The sequence below is a fragment of the Hydra viridissima genome, unplaced genomic scaffold (genome assembly GCF_058129835.1).
Source record: "Hydra viridissima isolate aposymbiotic clone 2 unplaced genomic scaffold, HvirCarnegie_v1 scaffold_5, whole genome shotgun sequence".
Taxonomy (NCBI): Eukaryota; Metazoa; Cnidaria; class Hydrozoa; order Anthoathecata; family Hydridae; genus Hydra; species Hydra viridissima.
Genome location: NW_028324304.1, coordinates 15,409,685 through 15,429,861, shown reverse-complemented (window position 1 = coordinate 15,429,861; position 20,177 = coordinate 15,409,685). Strand labels below are relative to the sequence as shown.

Genomic DNA, 20,177 nt, shown 5'->3' with positions numbered 1-20,177 from the left:
GATGTACGGATCGGAAGTGTACAGAAGAGTATAAAATACATCCTCATTTGTAACTGATCGAGAACATTTTCTGGCTTGATGAAGACGAAATTTTTTAAAATCTTTATTACGGGATTCTTGCGCATCTTCTGAAAGTTGACAATTGGAAGTACTGCAAAATGATATTTTCACTGTGAAGTAAGATTTTGTGCAGTGAAGATGGCATATAGTACCATCTATAATTGGTCACATAGATTCGGGCAGTTTCTACCACAAAACTGCCAAAGCTTTCAGCATTTATCATAACACCTGAGGAGAGAGCTTGCAGAATTATGTAAAATCGCTTAATCAAATTTTCATCCACTCCAGTGATTTCAGCAGAGCAGCTTGCATTGTAAAAAAATTTTCTAGAAATATTACCATCAATGGTATTACCACTTACTGGTCTTGGTTTGTCAATGATAAAGCCTAGCTCCTCACGAAAACGTTTCTGAACCAAGATCTTCTTATCTTGCTTTAGCCGTTTCTTTTCTTCACTTGTGGCTGCCAATGTTTAGAAAGAAAGGTTGTAAGAAATATATAGTATCATTTCCATACTACGAATCCAGGCATGTAATGTAGACAATCCGTATTGATACGAATTTTGAATTTTTAGGTCTAGAAGCCACTTTGGTCAAATCGATCATTTGCCGTGGAGCAGCTCCACATATTGCACGTGTAGACCCAGAAAGCGTATCCGTAAATGCCTGAGCCACTTTAACCCCATTCATAACCCCATTTACTATATAAAAGTAAATGTTTGAATTCAATACTGTACACGAAATCTTTGGTCAAAATTCTAGCTACAGTGTGATCCAATAAATCTTGCAGTTCCAGAATTTTCGCATGTGTGTTCGTAATTTCTATTACAGAAGATGGTAGATAGCAGGTCTGTTTAATTTCTTGAATTTTACAATATGATGGGAGTATGGAACAGTTTCGTTCATTTTTCACCTTTCTCATGTACAAATATTGTGCTTTTGTTAAATCTAAATCAATGAACACGCTGAGTTCTTCTTCATCCGTTAGCATATTTTTCTGGCTTGCGTTTTCCATAAAACTCGATATAAAGTTTTTTTTGACTTTATCAGCAATCCATAATGACTCCACAAGTTTTGCTTCTGCTTCTTCTCCTATTGAACGCAACGCCTGAAGATATGTAATAAAGATGTGCTCGAATCCATATTCCTTAAGTGACATAGAACTTTTTCTTTTTTTGCAGGATTCTGACGAATCTCCATAAGAATCGCACGGTCTTCCGCGTTTTTCAAAAGAAGTAGATAGCGTTCAGTCGGTAATTGCCTCTTAGCTAAAGATACACAAATTCAGAATCCAATCACTGTTCTTAGATAAAAAAAAAAGCTTCCTTTTTCCGCGACGCCTCTATCCATTGTTTATTAAACGACGGAATAATGTGCCTTTGAATATCACTAATGATGAAACACAAGTTGTCCTCAGAAAGTTGATAATTTTCTTTTAAAATTGTTGACAGTGCATCAACTGTCCTTCCTCCATCAAGATAGGAAAGCAATAATTTACGTTTCGAACACTATAAAGTTGTCATTTTAACAAGTCACAAAAGTAATGTACGTAATATTCAATAGCCAAACGTGTCGGTGTCATAAAAATGTTTCAACTCTTTATATATTGGCAGTGTACATTCACCACAAAATGAGTGCAAAAATACAAGAATGCCATGGTATCAATAAAAAGTTGATAATAAGTAAAGAAACATATACCAAGCTATTGTTATAAATGAACAAAATTTGAAACCATGATAAAAAGCGGTTTTTTTTTTTTTTTTAATATTTTATTACTTTTTTTCTCGATAATTTCGGAAACCGCACGTTTCTGCAACTCACTCTTATACATGTTTTTAATAAACACCTAGGCTACAATACTAAATGTAAAGCGTGGGGAAGCGTGGTTAACTGCCAAAAGTCTCAGTGAACTTGAAGAATATTATTTTTTTTCATTTTTTTTATTGTTCAAATAATTACTCCTAAACTGAACCATTAAAGTAAAAATATATAATTTTCTCAAAATCTCCACAAGATGAGCTTTTCAAAAATGTATAATACTTTATATTTGTTCCTAGAAAGTTTTATAGAAAATTAACTCTTAAAGTGATGAAGCGAACAAGTTTGAATTGAATATCCACAAAAGTAATAAACATTTAAAACTTTTTTTTTTTACATAAAATCATGTGAAATTCCTGCATTATAGTAATGATTGACTATTAAACTATTAAATAAAATTGAAATATAATGACAGCAGCGGTATTAGTAAAAATCGTTTATGATATGCTGTTGCTCTACAATTTTCCACTGTGCACCGTTAACAAAATTTAAAAAAATCAAAATTATTAACTTTTTTGCTTGCTTTAAACTTTAAAAAAAATATCAAAAAAATCATATTAATAATAAAATGACTCTATATTTATGCAACCCACTGTATTACAATCATTATTTATTATCATTATTGTTCCACTATTTTTGCTATTTTTTTGTTATTTCTATTATTATTATTATTATTATTATTATTATTATTATTATTATTATTATTATTATTATTATTATTATTAATAATAGTAATAATATTATTGTTATTATTATTATTATTATTATATTTATTATTATTGTTGGTAACATTATTACTATTATTATTATTATTATTATTATTATTATTATTATTATTATTATTATTATTATTATTATTATTATTATTATTATTATTATTATTATTATTATTATTATTACTTTTATTATTATTATTACTTTTATTATTATTATTACTATTATTATTACTGTTATTATTATTATGAGAAATTATTAGTATATTCGAAATTGTTATTTGTTTTAAAAATCGTCCGTCAAATGAAGTTTTAACACAAAGATAAAACGATTTTATAATATTCATCAGTTAATGCAGCATCTACCGTCAAAAATAGATTTTTTCAGTATCACCTTAACTGTAAGTCTAGCAACTTTATCTAATGAACACATCAAACTCATGTTCGAATCACTTTTGCTTTTCAGATACCCACTCTCCATCTTTAACTAGGGATTGTTTCTCCTCTCACAATAAATAGATCTTTGAGTCAGTATTTTCCTACCTTCCGTGGCAGTTCATGGAATAACAGGAAGGACAACAAGTATATGCATGCAGAATAATTACTCTAACTTAATTTATTCATAAATTCTACGATTGTCAAACCAATGACCTAGTTTCAAACACACAAAGATGTAAATGAGGAAAAAAGAATTTTAGATAAAGCTCATCAAATAATAAAAGATAGGTTTAAAAAAAGGAAGAAAATTAAAAGGATATCAAAGCATTAAGAATACAGATTCTAGTTCGATTAAATCGTTAAATTGGATTGAAAGGATAGTTTTGACTATTCTCAGACAACCAGGTTTGCACAGTCTTTTCCGGGAGAGCCGTCTTGAAAAAAAGTAACTTCTTATGGTTCAGGAAAGGCAGCAACAGTGTGGAAGGACATGAGCAATCTAAGTTTGGCCAAGATACTCTTTAGCGTTCATCCTCAAGCCTGAGTTTAAAAAAACAAGTAGCATCTCTTCTTTTAAAGAGACTTAGCCCGTACACCATACCCTGTGACTCTTGGAATGATCTGGTGGCGTCAAGAACTTTCTTGGCCTTCTTCTTAGTGATAAAATGGTGACTACAGTTGTTGGTAATTGAAAAGAAAAAATCTTTTGAATTGGTCAATGACCTGACACCAGTGCTCTTTTTGGCAACTCTTTTTACTCATGCTACCAGACGCATTGAGGTCTTTGACATTCGTTTTATTGCGCAACCAGAGGATATAAACCGATTTTAATAACTTTTTATCCCCTTTTAAACTAAATACGCAAACTTTCCGCGGTAAGCTACTTAATTTCCGTTCTATTTTCTTCTCAAATCAACTGTTATTCATAACTATTCAATTAATGTTAGTTTGATCATTTTTATAAAAGGTTGCATAATATTACTAAAACAATGACCTAGGGATGGCACTTTTACTTATTTTGATGTAAAAAAAAAAAAATTACTTTACATAACTTAGATTAAATTATGAAATACCGTATATACTCGCGTATAAGTCGAGAAATTTTGGACGAAATATTTACTCTAAAACAGCAATTCGACTTATATGCGGGTCAGAAAAAAAACAAATTTATTCCTAGAAATTTTTTTTCGTATTTCTTAATTTTTGATTAAAAAATGTTTATTGAATTGCTGTTTTAGAGTAAATATTTCGTCCAAAATTTCTCGACTTATACGCGAGTATATACGGTATATTTACATTTTAAAGTAATTCTTTTTTAAAAATATAACATTATATTGCATATAAAATTACTTACAAAAAGTTAATTTTAAAAATGCGTAACTTATTAAAAACTTATTAAAAGTGCGTTATTTTTTTATTGCAAGTAAAAGTAGTTTACATAAAAGAGTTATTTACTTTTTGTAAATTACTTTTAAAAGTAAATTTAAGTTTTTTTTTTAACATTTACTATTATATACGCAATTTACTTTTTCATAAAGGCTTACTTTATTAAGTAAAAAAAAAAAGTAAGTAAAAGTCCCATCAATGACCAATTAAGTCAAATTTAAAAGATAGTTTTAGGTTTGAAGTTTCCCAGATTTTCACCTGAAACACTCTGAAAACAGTTCAAACCACAGGAAGCATTAAACAGCGTATAGGATAGTCTTAGTAAAAGCCAAAAAGCGTTTACGAAAACTCTGAAAACCGTCATTCTTCAAATACAGTTAGAAACACTTAGCTTAAGTAAAGTATTGGTGTTTCGTCGTAAGAAAACCAGACGGCCAGAAATAGGCTTATAAAACTATTGTGATAAATGTAGAGAATTTTCATTTAGGAATGTAACTTAGAACCAAAAAGAAGAACTGAAAGAAAATGACAAAACTTTAATGCCCTGAAAAAAAGCACGAGGAGACGTTTACTATTATTTTCATTTACCAGTTTTTTTTTATTACTATTATTTTTGTTGTGTTTGATAATATTTTAAAATGCAATTTTATTTCTTACTGACATCCTTATGCAAGACTTTTTTAAAAATAATTTTTCTATAAATTTACATTAAAAAAAAAATTTATTGGCATATTAAGAATGCTTTAAACAAAAATTGCACGTTTTTGAAGAAAATTGATTAAGGCAACAAAATTTGTAAAAGATTTTTATAAAACAAATAGAATTTAATGTAAGATTGAATCTTCCCCTCTCTGTTAGTAAAATTACTCTGATATTTTGGCTACAAATTGTCAATTTCAATTCTTTTATCGTTCCAGGCTTATGCAACAGGCGACCACCTTGATCTTAATTTGGTCGATTGGACATTCAAATATCTAAAGAAATTTTTGAGTTTTCAAAATCTGATAGCTACATGAAAACTTTAAGCAACTGAAGCGTATTTCATTTGATACAAAAACTGATGGTCACAACGAATTCACAAATGTTTCTTTAAAACAACTTTCGTCGGAGATGAACACCGTGCAGTTGCTCAGCTGTTCAGTCCAGTCATCGGGGTTAAAATTGCAACCCGAACTAAGAACCTCTCTACAGTAAGCCGATTACTTACGTATTTGAAATGATGTTAAAAAAAAAAAAAAAAAAAAAAAAGATGTAAAGACTTTAATATTTTTAATCAAAACAATATTTTAAAAATATATTATCTAAGAATCACTTAATGAAAAATTAACTGTAAAAAAGTAAAAAAGATCCAAACAAACGCCTCGAGGTTTCTTTAACTAAATTTGAAAATTATCGAATAAACAAAAGAGTACCAAATGAACAGTCTTAAAAATTCTAAAAAAAAAAAAAAAAAAAATTTAAAAATTCTTTTTGATTAACGAGCAAGCACGATTGATTGTATAGAGATATCTTCAGGATTGTGAAAATCTAAATTTTGCCATTTTTTTTCCAAGCGTGCTACTGAAATATTGGAATGGCTAGACTTTTGATACAACTGATTTTAAGATTCTAATATATTGTCATAGATTGTTCATAAAGCATCGCATACTCCTCTGGAGTGGGTTCACCACCAGGAGCTAATTTCGTAACGCGTGTTTGAGGTATCGTACCACTTACTAATTGTGGAATATCATCAACAGTGTAACCAAAACTTAGAATTCCATTATCTACATTTAGATCATGCATAAACTTTCGAATAGCATCAGAAAGAATTGCACCGGCGTCCGAATGATTTGCGTTACTTACATCAGCACCTAAAAAAAAAACAATACGAAAATGGCAATTTAACAACAAACATCGATTCAATACATCGATCAAGAAACGAAACCTGTTTAATCCCTTGCACTCCGTGGTCGCCGTACTTGCGACATTAAAATGCTAACATTAAAACCACTGTCGTGTTTTATTGACACGGCGCTCTTAAAAGTTAGGTAAGCGAAATAGTCTGTGTTTATCTTATGAACAGGTATCAACAGGTATATCACAGGTATGTACTTGTAACTAATACAGTGCTGGAGTTATTGGTATACTCTATGAGTTACTAGGTTGGAGTGCGAAGGGTTAAAAAAACTTCAAATCTAACTTCAGTGTTGCGCGAGTTGCATGTTAAAAGTAAAAACAGTGAACAATAAGTACCAAGTATTTCAGCGGCTTCCAAATGTCTTTCCGGGCAAGCAGGGGCGGTAAAATTAAACACCGCCGGCGCTGTAATTATTACAGATAAACCATGAGGCTAAATTAGAAACAAATTTGCATAAATTAAGGTTATTAACTGTATAAGGGAAGTTTTTCGAACATCATGATGAATGGACAATAAATAAACGGCAAAAGAAAAAAAAAAAAAGACTCGCGATTAACGGATGGTTAACTTCATAGTCTTTTGCTTTGTAATTCTTAACCATTCCAGATAATGCATAAGAAAGGCCATGGCTAATACACAGAAATTGAAAAAAGACGAAAGTCATTAGTATATAAAATTAAAAATAAACATCTTTTATTCAAACTTAATTTAAAAAAAAAATCTCACCAAAGGTGGCAACCAGCATTACCAAATCCGATTCCCGCAAACACACTAGCCAAGTGCATCTCTGACCTAGCTTCAATATCATCCGCATTTTCAACTGCTCTACACAATCAGGAAATAAATAAAAAAAAAGATGACTTACTTGAATCAGATATTTTTAAAAGCGCATAGCACTTTTAAAAATCTTTTTTCTACATTTTTGTCATTTGTTAACGGCTTGAAGGTTTAATTATGAGTATTTTGGTGGAAAAGATTGAAATGTTTGCTGGAAATATAAAAATTTGGTTTTTATTAAATAATTTAACACAAACAAAGATTTTATGAAAGTTAATTTTGATTTTCCGAAAGTTTACCATTACAGAGTTGATCCTTTTTAACTAAAAGCAATTCATTTAATGGGATGAGAAATCAAGAAAATGTGCATTTTACCTAACTTCCAAAAATCATCATCAATTTCAAATGAATCGAGCAAAATTTATAATGCATTTTTATCATATCTAATTATTCATTAAGATAATAATTTATTCGATTCTTCAAATAAATTTAAAAAGTGTTTTATAGTAACCTTTTTGTTCAGGTTGGGTGATGAAAACAGAATACTAAATCTCTATGAATATATTTTACCAACTGATATAAAATATAACTGTTTGATTGTGTGATAATAGCTGCCTAACCGTGAAACAATTATTATTAATGATTACCTCTGCAATCGTAATGTTGATATTTAATACATTTTCATTAACATAACCATTAATTTTTTATTACAGTGGCTGCTATGTATAACTATGGTGTTGTTATGTTTTGCATTGGTGAAATATCAATTTACAATTGGTTACAACAAAAGCATTTCTATTCAAGATTCCATTAAAATGTTAAACCAATGAATAGAATTCCTTAAATTACGATGTTGATCAAAACAAAAAAAAATTTTTAAAACTTGTTATATTTTTACTCCGTTTTAAAGCATATTGTTGCTCACCAAACATATTTCTCAAGAATAACGAGAAATGGTTGAATTTAAAGCAACTTCAAACAAGAATTCCTACATCTAATGCATGTGGACTCCAATTACTCTTTTAACAAGTGTTCTACAAGAACTAAATATCAAGAACATTAGCCAGCTTCAGTATTGTTAATTTCAGAATTATACATTGCTACAAGAGTTTTACTGAACAAAGAAAATAAAACAGGTTCAGCCAAAGCAATAAAATGTTTTTTGATAAGATGAACAGTCACATGACATTCTGTAAATGAGACATTGTCATAAAGAGCTGAACGCCTGACCCTTTCATTTCAGCTTACAGAAAGATCATGTCACCTAAAAATATCTTTCCTCTTGGTTATGGTTAAAATATCTTTCCTACTGGTTAAAATATCTCTCTTTATGGTTAAAATATCTTTCCTATTGGTGAAGATATCTTTCTTATTGATCAAATTTGGCATAGAAGGTATAAAACCATTTTGAATTTGAAATAATTATATTTTTCATTTCTATATTCATTTAAAGACTTTGACAAATAAATATGGAAAAAAAATTAAAAAAAAAAGATCAAATAATTTTAGCTCAATAAATAACATTTTAACCAACAGTTGAATGTGTTATTTCATCCTCATGAATGAAATGCATATAAAAAAACTCTTATCAACTATTATCTTTATGTTAGTCAAGTTGAAATATTTACTGTTTTCATTAAAAAAAAACCTTAGAGTTTAGAAGAAAAAATGTCATTAAATCAGAAAAGAAATGATTGTCAGAAATCTTTGAACTACATAGCATGCAGTAGTTTAGTTTTGTAATTTAGGAGCCTCAAGTAACATTGAGTTTATCTCAAGCTCTTTCAAACTACTGCAATAGGAAGTTTTAAAACTTTTTTCAATTCACAATCTGCTTTAAGTATTTTCAAAATAACATCTCAAGCAATAATAACAATAGCAATAATAGCAACAAAAATAATCAGAATGGTGCACAGAAAAATCAAAAAGATAAAAATACCTCTTTAAGTACTTAGCAGTAATTTTTAGAGCATGCTTTGACCAAACATCACTTATTGGATTACTTCCTTGGTATGCAGGCCTGAAGATAGGATTAGTTGGTCGAGGGGTTCGTTCAGTGTAAGGGATAGCTGTGTAAGATTCCAAAGCATGACTGACAGCATTAAAAAAAGATTTACTCAGTGAAAATCTTTATAAAATTAAGAAAGAAAAAAGCAATTTTTTGTAAAATCAAATTTATTTACAAAATAAAAAAAAATTTAGAATAAATATACTTTGTTCATAACTTGAAAAAAAAATTAAGTTTTCAAGCCACTGCGCTATTCAAAAGAAAAAAGTCTGTTCAAACAAAAAGGTTGACGAAATAAAATAAATGGACAAAAATGTTCATGGAATAAAATAAGTGCACAAAAATGCTCATGGCATATTCTGAATTTTCATAATTACTCACCAAAAAACATCAAATCCACTGTTAGCACAAACACGAGATGGCATAGTTAAGGTGTGTAAAGGGTCAACAAGTCCAAGTAAAGGACGCAAAGCACGATTTGCAATACCTATTAGTAATAGAAAGTAATAATAGTAGTAGAAAGTTACAGTTAACTAAAGAAAAATGGAAAACAAACACATTTTCTGTTAAAACAAAAATCTCTTAAATTCTATTAAAATAAAAATCTCCTTTTTCTAAAATTGTGCTATTCATTTATTTTACTTCAAAATCAAAAATAGTTTGAAATTCATCATTTTATGTATTTATAATATTGGGGAAAACTAGGACATCCCATACAAACTCTCTTTTTATTAGCCTAATAAATTTAGCATACTATTTTCCTCAGCCTTTGACTATCTCTTGAACAGAAAAAATGAGCTGATAATGGGGTGTCCTTGATCTTTCCCACACTTCCTTATCCACATACCTATCTTTGCATTAAGTGGGGTGTAATCAAAGACTGCTGTACCAGTGGTCTCACTACCTTGAATGTAAAAATTTAATTGATAACTAGTGTTTAATGAAATGCATTTCTCAATTAAATGGTTTAAATAACGTAAACTATAGTAGCATAATAATAATTCATGATATAACAACTTTATAATGAATATATATAAATGTAATTAATATATATAAATAAAAAATATGATAGCAAAGTAATTCTTTGTATTTAAACTATTTTAAACTTTTAAAGTAATTCTTTCACAGCAACAATTTTTTTCTTTTAAAAAAAAAGTACAAATGAAGTTGAAATATTATAAAATTTATTTATGTTAAGTTTAGAAATATTAATTTTTTTAAACTTGTTTTTAACCACCAGCCTAATTTCAACAATTTAAAAAAGAATTTCTTAACTTATTGTTGAGAAACTATGAAAACAGAAAGCTAATTTTTTTTTTAATACTAATCATTATTTTATCATTAAACAACTTTTTATTGAAAGCTGTTTTGTTTTCAATACAAAGCCATTATTTTTCTTTTTTTGATAGAAAACAATTGATACAAAAAACTTTAAGAAAATAAAATGGTGCAACCATCACCTTTTGAATTAGAGACAAAATTTAAAAAAATCTGAGTGGGGCACTTTTTGAAGACTCAACTTTTGAATAAAGCACTCTTATCTCCTGAATTTACTTTTAATGACTATCCAACATGAGATCAACATTGAATTTCATTTGAAGAAAGAGTTTCATTAGAGTCATAAAAATCTAATATTGAGAAAGTTTAGCTTGCCATTATATCAACTTTGAAAAATTGAAGTTTTATACAATTGGTTGAAAACTTATTAACCTCTAAAAATAAAGAAAAAAGAGTTTTTGTTCAAGGAGAAGAGGGGTAATTTCACATAAAATGGTTCATTTTTTAGTTTTACATATAATGGTTCATTTTTTATTCCATTTCTCAATAACCACATAAGATATTGAGGTGAAATTTTTATTATTTGCAAATCTCATTATAGTAAACCCTAACACCTAAAGTAGTTCAAGTGGGACTTTGTAAAAATTTGGTCTGCATAATATGGACTCAACATTTTCTGATGAAATGAAAAAAATAACCTTAAGATTGCAAACTTCCTTCCTGGATGTTAATTAATAATCCAGTACAAACAAGACCCATTAGGGCAATTGTTCACAATTCAAAATCAATTGTTCATAAGTATTATCTAATTTCTTAATCCAATGGGAATTGCAAGAGTAGCATACATAAGTAGCTTTAGAAAATCACTTTAAACTTCTTTAACTGATTTAGTTTGATAGAATTTTGGTATTTGACTACTTTGGGACTCTAAAGAGAATTCCCCTGAATTATGTCAACTTTAAAACATTTTTGCAGAGTTTTGCTAGAAACTATTCCTTCAAATATTCCTTCAGATTTTTCTTCAGTGTGTCAAAAAAAACTTTTTCAGCCCATTCAGTGATAATTTTCAAGCAAAAACTTTGCTTCATGACATTCTTTTCTCCAACAACCAGCCTGAGTACTGAGTATTCTAATTTTCAGTTCCCAAAGTTTGTCCTTAATTCAGCTACCCATAAACACATAAAACAAGGACACTTTGTAAATAACCCTTCCTAAAAATTAACTATTTTAAAATCCATATAAATGAGCCATCTGTGTTTATCATCTAAATGTAGCTCTTTTTATGTGTCCGTATTCCTCTTTAAGATACACAGTGAACAATAGTGATTGTACCAAATAAATTTCCATTACAAATGAATGTACACTTTAGACTCTTTTTTTAACTATAAACAACCATTTTTCATTAGAGCTGTTAATAGTCAAATATGTATATGACTCCACATGCACATATGATTACTTACATATTTATAAAATTGAAATTCCTTTTGCAACTCTCTAGCATTTACATTCTTATTAATTTTCTGCATTAGATAAAAGTTCTTTAAAAATCACATACTGTTTGTATTTAAATTTTGTAAAATTATACAATACAATAAAATCAAAAAATGATGCAATTTCTAATCAGTGATCTTAAATTTTCTAAAATCAGTTCTTAGACTTAAAACAGCAGAAAAAGTTAAATTTTGTTGACCTGTGAGAGACCTGTATTATATTACAGCAAAAATAAAAAAAAACAACAAAAGAAGACAAATGAAAAAAAATTATTAATAACAATTAGGGTTCAAGAATATTTACTAGAATCCTTTACCTGTACCCGAGGTTGTTGGAACTAAAAGAAAAGTAAAAATAAAACTTTTATTATATAATATATATATTTATATAAATTCTTTTAAAAACTATTTATAATTAGGTTATATTATAATATATAATATACAACTTGCATGCTCATACTTACTTGCAATTAAAGGTTTTAAAGGTTTATCAACTGGCAATCCTTTTCCAATTGGTGCACTGGAAAAATCTAAGATTTCATGCTCAGGGTAGCACGATAAAAGATTAGCAGCTTTTGTTGTATCAATGACTGATCCACCACCAACTGCAAGAAAAGATTCAAACTGATGCTTGCGAGCAAAATCAACAGCTTTTTGGAAACTCGAAGAAAAGAAAATATTGATACAAAAAAAAAAAAAAAAAAAACTTAAATAAGAAACTTAATCACAGTATTCTCACATTGAAAAAAGTTTCATTGTCACAATTTATTTAACATTGTTGGAATTAAATATCATAGTTTAAATGAAGCTTTAGTTGAATACTTCTCAAAATAAGATTTAAACTGATAATAATGCTTTACACTGATGTTTGACTGCTGACTAAGCATCTTTACAACAATTTATTTTTTTTGAGTTGTGAATTTGATTTGAATCTTATTAATTTTCTTTCTACAAATTATAAACTTTCAATAACTTTTTGAATAAATAAAAATATTTCAATAAGTATTGAAAATCGTGTGAATTTCCATCATATTGATTGTACAAATACAAAAACAGTTTCTAATTTTTAAAATATGCTATCATTCATAAGTTACTTCCTTATCAATACCTTTCATCTGTAGGTTCAATGCGGACATCATCAAATAATTTGTAAACTATTCCATGCTTCTCCAAAGACTTAATTGCTTCTTTTACTGCAGGGAGATTGACAAGCTTGCAGAAGCAAAGAAACAAAAAATAATAAATGAATAACAAAAAGAAACTTGTTTTAAAATTTTATTTTTACATAATTTCATTTTTACATTATTTTATTTTTACATATTTTAACGACAATGTATTTGCAAAATAAGAAAAGTAAAAAGATTTTTGGAATTAAGTCACATGGAACAATTACACAAAAGTTGCCCTAAGATTACATGGGCCAGATTTAGTTTATATTAACCTTGTCTGTATTACTAACTTATTTGAAAATGAATCAATATGAATAACAGACATGAATATAAAACTTCATTTTAATCAACAAACTCAGTATTTAAAAGCCAAACTATTCCAGAAAAAAAAAACTGATATGAAAAAACATTCGCTAAGTCAAACATGAAAATTAAAGTGTCTTGTGAGACTAAATAATACATCTGAGCTGTAATCTTTTAAAAAGAGCCAACTTAGTTTTAGCTACCTCATCTGATACATTTTTAAAAATATGTAAAATTAAATCCAACAAATTACAAGATCTTTATTTTTAATAAAATTAGTAAATTGTCTAAATGCTTAAAAGAAAAAAAAAAAAAATGAAGCCATTTTAAAACTAAATCCTCAAAAGCTTTTTTACAACTTTTAAATACTTGATGACAAATAGATTAATAAAATTCATAATAAACCTTTATTTCTGGAAAAAAAACAACAAAATTTTACATGATTTTATTTTTTGTGTAAATAAAAATTCTCACATTTTTATCAGTAAAAAGACCAACATTCTTCACTTTCAAATTTCCAAAATCCTGGAAAAATTTAAAAAATTGTAGAGATTCATATTTATGTGATTTTAAGAAAAACTATCAAAAGAACAAAATAAAAATACCATCCCAACTTCAGCTGTAACACCTCTTCCATAACGAATATTAGAACAAGCCATCTAAACAAAAAAAATCTTAGATAAAAAGCAGGTCTCAATAATAACTAACTCATAGAACTTATAAAGAAATGACTGATCATTACTTCTTTTGGACTGTCAATGACCTTTCAAATTTTTTAAACATGATTTACAAAATATATGAGAAGCCAATAATTTTATATTGGTTTCTTAACTTTAATTACAAAAATACAAAACTTAAATCATACCACTAATACCTTACCAAAGTACCGTATAAAAAAACCGTATAAAAAAATAAAAACTGTATAAACATAACTGTATAAACATAATCGTATAAAAAATATATAAAAACAAAAATGATCAGCATTATCTAAACATTTTGTTTGCTGAGAAGCCGTATCAGTTATTGATGTAAAATACTTCTTATTTGAAAATACATACAGTTTCTATAAGACATTTTGACTATTTATAGAAAGAGTTCGAAGGAATGCTCTTTGATTTTATCAGTATTGTTAGTCATAGTTCATTTGGTTAACTTATTTTTAAAAGTATATTGTGCATTTAAATATCCAATTGTTTTAAGAAACTACTTATTTAAAGTACTCATTATATGCAATATAGGAGAATTCAAAAGCACAAAAATGACATATGGTTAAAAATGTATCGGATTCTTGAAATCAGCAATGCAAAATTAAAGGTCATCATGCACTTTTGCTAAAGGTCTATGTTATCAACTAAAACATTGTTTCCCATAATAGTAAGAAGTCTTTTTCACACATCTTTTTAAAATGAATTTTCCAAAAAAAACAAAAAAACATTTATGTGGTGAGTCTTTGTAAAATTCTCTGTCTCACAGAATTATAAAAATAAATTGTTATTAGGAAATCAAGATAAATTATGAACAACCCATTCTGTTTGCAGTCCATATATAAGAAATCTGTGACATTTGAACCACTTATAGACTAAGTCAGAATTATTTTTCTAACACTACACATTTGGGCTTATGCAGCAATTTATTAAATATTTAAACATATAAGCATATTTTTCAATTGCACTTAAAACATATAAAAGCTGGAACATTTGATGGTCTTCAAATAAAATATTGCTCATAGGTTCCAAAAGTTTAAAAACAAATTAAATGAAGTAGGTAGAGCTTGTACTTAAAATAGATTTTTCAACACTAAATTGAGCTTTCTTAGTAACTACAAATATGAAAATTACAAAGAACTCAATAATTTACTTAAAAACTACAGACTATGTTGTGATAGCTTGGCTGTAATACGAGCATAAAAAACACTATAAAAATCAATTTGGTAAGAAAATTATCAGAAAATTTAGTAATAATAAGCAATAAGTAAAGTGAAATCAAGAAAAAAAGTAGTGGAAGAATGGAAATAGGGGAAATGAATGCTAATATGAAGGCTAACTATAGTTGGATTTTAAATTAGTTTGCATTATTGTATCTTATTCAAGGAACATAAATTGAAGGTTTTTTTTTCTTTTGTTAGCTTTGCTTAAAAAGTGCATAAACGTTTAATTAGGAAACCTATTACTAAACTAGCAATTTTTCAAATACTTCAAACAATTACTTTTAAAAAACCTTTTTTTTTTCGGAGCATTAAAAATGTGTAAATTTACCTACTCAACAGGTTAGAGAGTATTTTTTGGGGATATATTTTCTAATAAAGCAAATTTAACAATAAATACAGACTTTCAACTACAGAGCATTATGGTTGTTTGACAAAGCTGTTGAAAGTAGAAGATACCATTAAAAAATAATTATAATAAAAACAAATAAAAACAATATAAAAAAAGAAATTAAAACTATAAACAAAGTTTAACTTTAGTTTAGCTTTGATAATTATAAGTAAAAGTGATCTAAAACTTAATTTCATTCTATGGAAAACTTATTTAGGTTTTAAATACTTCAATATAGTGATATATAACAAAAAATTTAAAAAAATGAGAAAAATTATACTTCTACAGCATACTCCTTTGGCATATCTGCAGCTTTTGAAGCTATTTAAAAAAATAAAAATAATAAAAATAAAACTTAAGAAAGGAAAAAAATGCACATTTTTAACTTCTTCTCTTAAAGTTTTTTAGTACAAAATAAAAAATACCAACATAACATAAATTACAAAAATAAATCTCTCACAATATCTGTTTTATAAAAATATCATGACATGCACATACTATTTATATAACTTCATAGAATGTACAAAGATTTACATTTCAGAGATGTACCAGCAGAAAATGCTTGAGAGTGAGCTGGGCATTGGCAACCTACTGCTGCAGCAGACTGCATCACACGGATTACAGATTCACGAGATGCAAGTTTCATTTTAAAAACCATAAATTTCAATATCTTTAAAATTCAGTAATATTAAAACTATTGCATAAATGTTTGAAAACTATATTTTACTTCAGCTATACATACTCCCAATTAATGTTAAAAAGTTAGTATAATAGTAGATCAATTAGAAGTTTATTTAATAAAGTATTATCACACCAAACATATTTGGCGCTAGTGCACTTTCGCACCCCCCTTTTTTTATTGCAGATTATGATAGAGAATTTTATGCTGATTCAGAAAAATATAAAAACATAGACTTGAAAATCAACGGAAAGTGCTCTAATTCGAAGTCAAAGTTGTAAAAAATCCCTATAAAAACCCTAATATTCGCCATTTTTTTCAAAACGCTTTCAATTTTAACGAAAATTAATTATCGTTACATTGCGCAATAAACAAACCTGGTTTCCATCAGCGTTAGCATTATTATTTTAAAGTATTATAACGAAATGAAATTAATGGAAGATTTCAAATAAAGGTTGAACGTAGAATGTGAAAATGTAGACAAATTGATGAATAATTATTATTGTATTGCCCTATCCCTATCCCTATTCCTATCCCTATCCCTATCCCTAACCCTTACCTTGACCCTAACCGCCTATCCAACCAGCTTTATTGTGAAATATAAATCGTACTGTTATAATAAAATAATTGCGCATGCATGTACAATATTGCGCTCTGAGTAGCTTATGGCTATGTAGAGCGCATTGCGCTCTACGAAGACACTTCGGAAAAACATACTTCAACGACTTTTTTAACGTAAAAACCATGCTATTAACGTATTGCTTTTGTAAGCTAAAAGATCATTAACTGATTATTCTCAAAATGGCGAATATTAGGGTTTTCAGTGGGATTTTTTACAACTTTGACTTCGAATTAGAGCACTTTCCGTTGATTTTCAGGTCCATGTTTTTATATTTTTCTGAATCAGCATAAAATTCTCTATCATAATCTGCAATAAAAAAAGGGGGGTGCGAAAGTGCACTAGCGCCACATATTTTAAGTAACAATAAAAAATGAATACACAGAAAATGTGTGAATGAAAATATTTTTTAAAATTATGGCTTTATCCACTTGTAGTCCGGCCGAGTATTAAATGGAGAAAACAATACCAGTAAATCACTATATAGTGGAATATACGAAAAAAATACTTTTGAAATATGATTAACATCATTAATTGATGATTATTCATAGTAAAGGTCTCAAAATAGGTCTCCGAATCAATGTCATAGGTCTCAAAGTCAATGTAAAGTGCTCTAGTTGGAAGTTGAAAATACAAAAATATAAAACAAATTGCAAATATTCACCATCTTGAATAATGTTTACTTTTGTCTAAAACTTATCTTTTAAAGGTATTAATTTGCAGGGTGTCTTATAAAAGCAATACGGTTATTTTAGGAATTTTGTTAAAAGTATTAGCAATTTGTAAATTTTGAAACATGCTTAAAATTTTGTCCCTGGAAAAAACTTTTTATCATATCATTAATTCCAACAACATTGTAAAACTAAATTTAGAATAGTTAAAAGCGTGAGCACATTAACACGAATTTTTGGAATAATGACAACATAAAAAACTTTCTGTCAATTCACGCTAAGTCTCGTAACAATTAAGTGTTTTATATAAGATTCGAGACAAAGCCTGCTTGCAAGCATAAAAATGCCAAACATATCTACATACCTTCATCATTTTTTCAGTTGTAAGCACTTTGGTTTTTAAGTCATTTTTGTAATGGATGGTGATGTGCTAACTACCGAGCAGGTGCTGAGAAAGCGTCAACGAAATACGAAATTGACTAAGGCGCATGCTGGAGATTTTTTTTGACGGCATTTCAAAGCAAAAAAATAATCTAATGAACAAAGTATCAAGCGATAGAGTAAATGATGATAAAAAATGGGTGCGCAAGAAAATAAGTGACGAAGTTTCCAAATACAACAGGCGTTACCAAAGAATGGCAGCAATCCAGGGACAAATTTACAGAGCTTAGATCGAAAGTGAAAAGGGAGGCGTACTATGTAAAAAGTGAAGGCAGTTCCCATGATATACCCCATCTCACATCGTTTGACACTCAAATAAGCGTTTTGCAGTGAAGAGATCTCGGGTATATGTGAATCATCAGAAACAAATGGTAAGTTTTCTTACTAACGTTAAACCTAAACCTTATACAATGTGTAAGCTTAAAAAAAAAAACTTAAATGCAATCAGTGAAAGTGTCGTCTTCAGTTTTCGTTCATATAATCACTAACATTTTTATTCAGGTGCAGAACAGTAATGATTTTAATGACTCAATTGATGGTGAGAAAAGTGATGTCATAGAGTCCATAATAATGAGGGATGCACCCCAGTTTTTGAATAAAAATGAACTTTTAACCATGCCTGTAGGATAACACAATGTGACCGAGGTTGTGCCAAGTTAGTGTTGTACAAATCACAATGAAAGCATTGCTTCCTTTCACGGCACTAAAGAAAATAAAGGTGGTCAGGACAAAAAATCTCGTTTCTTTCAGACAAAAAGAAAGTGGCCGGGAATGTTCAAACTGCTATTTGGCAAGCCATGACGAGATACTTCTCTGCTAAAGCAGAGTGTTATGACTTAACTGGAACAAGTGTACCATGGATTGACATTCGTGTATGCAATTGTCTAAACAAACATTTGGTTTACATTTTTAAACATTCGAAATACAACTCTTAATATGGTGATGCAAAGATTTCGTGTAATTAATATTCGCAAAAAAGTTTGATGTGCTTAAGGCGGTTTGTTAATGTTTTCTTATTTTACCTTCAAAAGAGAATTCTAAAATTTGTTTTGTTGTATTCTAAAAAACTTGTTAAATCGTTTTATAAAAAACATATTAAAGCGAATGTCCAAAACTGTCCTCAAAACAATTATTTATGCACATTTTAAAAGTTAGTGGTATGGTATAAAAGTTTAGATACCGAACATGTGGGCATTGCGATCCCAATGTCCATAATCCAGTTTCTGATAACTGTACTTCTTCATTATCATTACCTTCAAGATTAGGTATGGTAAAATCGAGTTTTGGCAATGGGACGTTGTAAAACGTAACAACAAATAATTACTTTGTATGCAAAAACTGATGAAGTGTTTTACTAGTGACGTCAAGAATCTGAACCTGCTCTTTAATACCCCAAAGCAAAACATCTGGCTAACCTATGTACCCTTTTAAACAGATGTTGGTGTTCACTTGTTGGTTCTAAATAGGGTGTAATTGTATGATATACCAATCTAAATACTGAATTGCCCACCACCATTCATTTGGGAATGCAATTAGATTTAATTGCATCATATATTTCCGACTAAATGTACACAAAGCTGTCGTTTGCTGCTCCTGGAAATCTAGTGTTAGCATTACGTAAGCCTTTCCGGCTCACGTAAACATATACTCGTTCAAACGTGGCTTCTTCATTCAAATGAACCATCAATTTCTTCAAATGAAAAGGCAATTCCTCTATTCTTGCTGTCACAAATAGTCTCCACAAATTGCTTCACACAACGACCAGCAAAAGCTTACACAAAATAATTTGGCTAAACTTCTCCAGTCATTTCCAAATGCTAAGTACTTCAGTCCAACTAAAATCAAAAAATGCGGTGGCAAAGCATAATTTTTGAAAGAAGATCTTTTGAGAAAAACTCGGTATTTTTGGATCAAAGTTCTATCTGTTGCTGAGGAAATCGGTGCAACTCAATTAATTCAAAATCGCAAAAAAGTAAATACAAAGGAAAAGAAAGAAATCTAATAAATAGTTTACGTTGACATTTTATATCATATATACTTAAATGTACCTTTTATTTAACATTTATATTATGACTTTTAATGACAACCGCTTTATGTCGATGAATTAAAACCA

The 20,177-nt window shown here is 28.6% G+C and overlaps 2 protein-coding genes across 3 annotated transcripts in view; one reads left to right on the top strand and one right to left on the bottom strand.

Moving 5' to 3' along the window:
• The window catches only part of LOC149888891 (uncharacterized), a 380,578-nt gene that overhangs the window by 225,847 nt on the left and 134,554 nt on the right, over positions 1–20,177 (top strand). The gene's annotated exons all lie outside the window — the stretch shown is intronic.
• LOC145189316 (hydroxyacid-oxoacid transhydrogenase, mitochondrial-like) lies at positions 5,882–16,366 on the bottom strand. Of its 2 annotated transcripts, none has more exons than XM_090087969.1 (14): positions 16,189–16,366; positions 15,935–15,975; positions 13,945–13,998; positions 13,814–13,864; positions 12,976–13,079; positions 12,332–12,528; positions 12,185–12,205; positions 9,947–10,003; positions 9,481–9,586; positions 9,031–9,183; positions 7,041–7,139; positions 6,865–6,943; positions 6,650–6,746; positions 5,882–6,267 (listed from the first exon to the last, which is right to left on the bottom strand). In XM_090087969.1, exons 1-14 carry the CDS (start codon positions 16,310–16,312, stop codon positions 6,023–6,025), a joined length of 1,428 nt encoding a protein of 475 aa, XP_089944095.1. In that variant the 5' UTR covers positions 16,313–16,366; the 3' UTR covers positions 5,882–6,022. The 2 variants fall into 2 exon arrangements, with proteins under 2 accessions (XP_089944095.1, XP_089944096.1); XM_090087970.1 differs by having other exon boundaries at positions 16,153–16,364.

Coding starts and splice junctions, on each gene's coding strand:
- LOC145189316 (XM_090087969.1), bottom strand. CDS start 16,312: ATGGTTTTTAAAATGAAACTTGCATCTCGTGAATCTGTAATCCGTGTG. Junction 6,944..7,040: donor AATGCTGGTTGCCACCTTTG/GTGAGATTTTTT, acceptor TCTGTGTATTAG/CCATGGCCTTTCTTATGCAT. Junction 6,268..6,649: donor GGAAGCCGCTGAAATACTTG/GTACTTATTGTT, acceptor TTTTTTTTTTAG/GTGCTGATGTAAGTAACGCA.